This window comes from Tasmannia lanceolata, unplaced genomic scaffold, assembly GCF_043159265.1.
Source record: "Tasmannia lanceolata isolate RefF3 unplaced genomic scaffold, GAP_Taslan_0.1 ptg000025l, whole genome shotgun sequence".
Lineage (NCBI taxonomy): Eukaryota > Viridiplantae > Streptophyta > Magnoliopsida > Canellales > Winteraceae > Tasmannia > Tasmannia lanceolata.
The window spans coordinates 7,819,200-7,822,211 of NW_027518702.1; the positions used below are offsets into that span (position 1 = coordinate 7,819,200).

Consider the following 3,012-nt stretch of genomic DNA (forward strand, 5'->3'; position numbering starts at 1 on the left):
AACCATCAATAAGGATAGATCCTCTCCACCTAACTTTGACTATTTGTCATGGTTTAAGATTGATTTAACTTCTTCTAAGTTGGATCCATGCGACCACCCCTCTATTAATCTTTGCTATTGTTCTTGGGTAATCCACATACTGTGTTGTTTGTTCCTCTCTTTTTACTTGTTTCGCTCACCAATCACAGCCCAAGGTTTTCCATCTTTGTTTGGTCCACATAGTGTTCTCTATGTCCTTGTTGAACTTTCAAATCACTTTGTTGGTGATGATTGCTTCGATTTCATTGGAATGATGCATCTTCTCTTTCTCTCTCTTCCCTCTCTCTACACTCCCTCTATATTGTTCATGACATTCCCTAGCACTACTCTATGAAGTAAATGCTTGCAACCAAACAGAAATAAATATAGAACGAGATTAGGAGATCATCAATCTAAAGTAAATAAAAAATGCATCTAAATGGAAATGGCAACCAAATACTGCCAAGAAATGAAAAAAAAAAATTTGTTTGTTTAGATGCATTAAACTTTTGATCAGTTCAAGACAACAAATTAACAAAATAAATAAATACAGTTAATTTCTCATCTAAAGCTCAATTCACGTTGTTTATCTCAAACATTTCCCCCTTTATAAATCATACTTCAAGGCTATTGACACAGGAGGGAAATATAAGGTGTGATCTATCTTGTCTATTTGACAGAGGCCATTAAACGAGAGCCATGGAAGTGCAACAAGTTCTTCACATGAATGGGGGAGTGGGAGATACCAGCTATGCTAATAATTCAGTAGTACAGGTCTCTCTCTCTCTCTCTCTCTCTCTCTCTCTCTCTCTCTCTCTCTTCTACACGATTTGTTCTACATGATTTGATTATGATTTTTTTGTTCTTCCATATATAGAGAACGATCATAACCAAGGAGATGCACATAGTAGAAGATGCAATACTAGATCTTTATTGTATGTCCTACCCTAAGAAGTTGAGCATAGCAGACTTGGGTTGTTCTTCAGGACCCAACACCCTCTTTGTGATATCTCATATTATAGATACTATCGAGATGAAATGTTGCCAGCTGAACCATCCGCTGCCGGAGTTCCAAATGTTCTTGAATGACCTTCCAGGGAACGATTTTAACACCCTTTTCAGTTACCTACCAGATTTCTATGAGAAGCTTAAGGAAGAGAAGCATGCCAGTTTGGCGCAGTGTTTCATGGCAGGAGTGGCTGGTTCCTTTTATGGGAGGCTTTTCCCAAGCAAAAGTCTAGACTTCATTCATTCTTCTAATAGTCTCCACTGGCTCTCTCAGGTCAGCACTTTCACCCACTCAGTTGTCAGTCTGCTGCAAATTTAGGCACTATTTGTTTCAGATTTTTAGAACCGATTGTGTGTCCAAAACTGATTAATAGACCTACAATAACAATTAATTTTGAGTCTTAATCAGCAAATTTATGAACACTCAAACTTATTCTAACTTCAAAGGTCATATAGGAAAATTTTCATGTAAGCATGTCATGTTCTAAAGTGAATCTTAATTTCAGCATTAAAATATTCCAGGTTCCTCAAGGGCTTCAAAATGAAATGGGTATCTCATTAAACAAGGGCAATATTTACATAGCAAAGACAAGCCCTCCCAGCGTGTTTAGAGCATACTTGGCGCAATTTCAGAGAGATTTCTATCTGTTTCTTAAGTCACGCTCCGAAGAAGTAATTGGCGGAGGGCGTATGGTCCTTACAGTTACTGGCAGAGGAAGCTTGGATCCACCAGAATGTTATTCCCAATGGGAACTTATGACTCAAACTCTCAATGACATGGTCTCACAGGTAGAGGCAACATCGCAATATAACCATTTAAACCGCTCTCTTTCTCTTCTAAATATGATCAAATTTTGACATATTATTATTTTTTATGTTTTGCTGATAAGTTTGTCCAATTTAGGGAGTGATTGAACAGGAGAAAGTGGATTCATTTAATATACCATGTTATGCACCCTCAATTCATGAATTGGAGGCTATTGTTGAGATAGAAGGATCCTTTAGTCTTGATCGACTTGAAATAATTGAATTTGATATCTTTACAAGTGGAAGGAATGGTGCAAAGTGTATAAGAGCTGTTACAGAATCCCTGCTTGCTGATCAGTTTGGAGCGGTGATAATGGATGATTTGTTTAGAATATATGAACAGAAAGTTGATGAACATCTATCAAATAAGAAAGTAAATCATTTGGCCCTTTCTATGACTAGAAAAGGATGAAAATCAACATATAACTCTGCCTTAAGGAGAGCAAATGATTTGCAGCAATTCTATACTTTGATGTTTTGTATCCAGCTTCCATATTTTTTATAGTATTTATGCTTTTTGGAAAGACGTCGTAATTGTGAAACAACCAATTACTCCAGAAGCTTGAGCTTTTAGAGTTGATGTTATTTAATCATTTGTACTTCTACACTATCAATCACGTGTGGCCCCTCTTTTTTGGGTTGGTGATACATGTGGCACATGTGGCCCCTCTTTTTTAATATCAAGGAGTTGTTGGGTTTTGAACAAAAGAACTTCTATGAAGAAATAGCTATGATACCATGTGAAACAACCAATTACTCCAAAGGCACGTACAATGTTATCTATTGCTTCTCGGGGGTGGCAACTACATCAATTGGATGTCTGAAATGCGTTTGTACATGGTTTCCTTCGGGAAGAGGTCTATATGAAACAGCCAGCTGGGTTTGTAGATCCCAAACTTCCTCATTGTGTCTGCAGACTTTATAAAGCCATCTATGGCCTTAAACAGGTACCAAGGGCATGGTTCCAACTTCTCAGGTCCTTCCTTCTTTCCCTTGGATTTAAAGGGAGCTTGGCATATCCCTCTCTCTCTTCATGAGACATTTTAAGGGTAACACGATTTGTATTCTGCTGTACGCCGATGATATTCTACTGTACGTCGATGATATTATACTTTCAGGAGATAATCCAAGCTTACTCAGTGCCTTTATGAATTGGCCCCCAACTACATTTGATACTAA

General features: G+C 37.6%; 1 protein-coding gene across 1 annotated transcript; it reads left to right on the forward strand.

The window, feature by feature from the left end:
* Positions 1–203: 203 nt before the first annotated feature.
* LOC143858031 (putative jasmonic acid carboxyl methyltransferase 1) lies at positions 204–2,328 on the forward strand. The gene is made up of 4 exons (XM_077368618.1): positions 204–792; positions 896–1,300; positions 1,549–1,815; positions 1,931–2,328. The coding sequence occupies exons 1-4, from the start codon at positions 718–720 to the stop codon at positions 2,243–2,245; spliced, it is 1,062 nt and encodes a 353-aa protein (XP_077224733.1). The 5' UTR covers positions 204–717; the 3' UTR covers positions 2,246–2,328.
* The last annotated feature ends 684 nt before the right edge of the window (positions 2,329–3,012 follow it).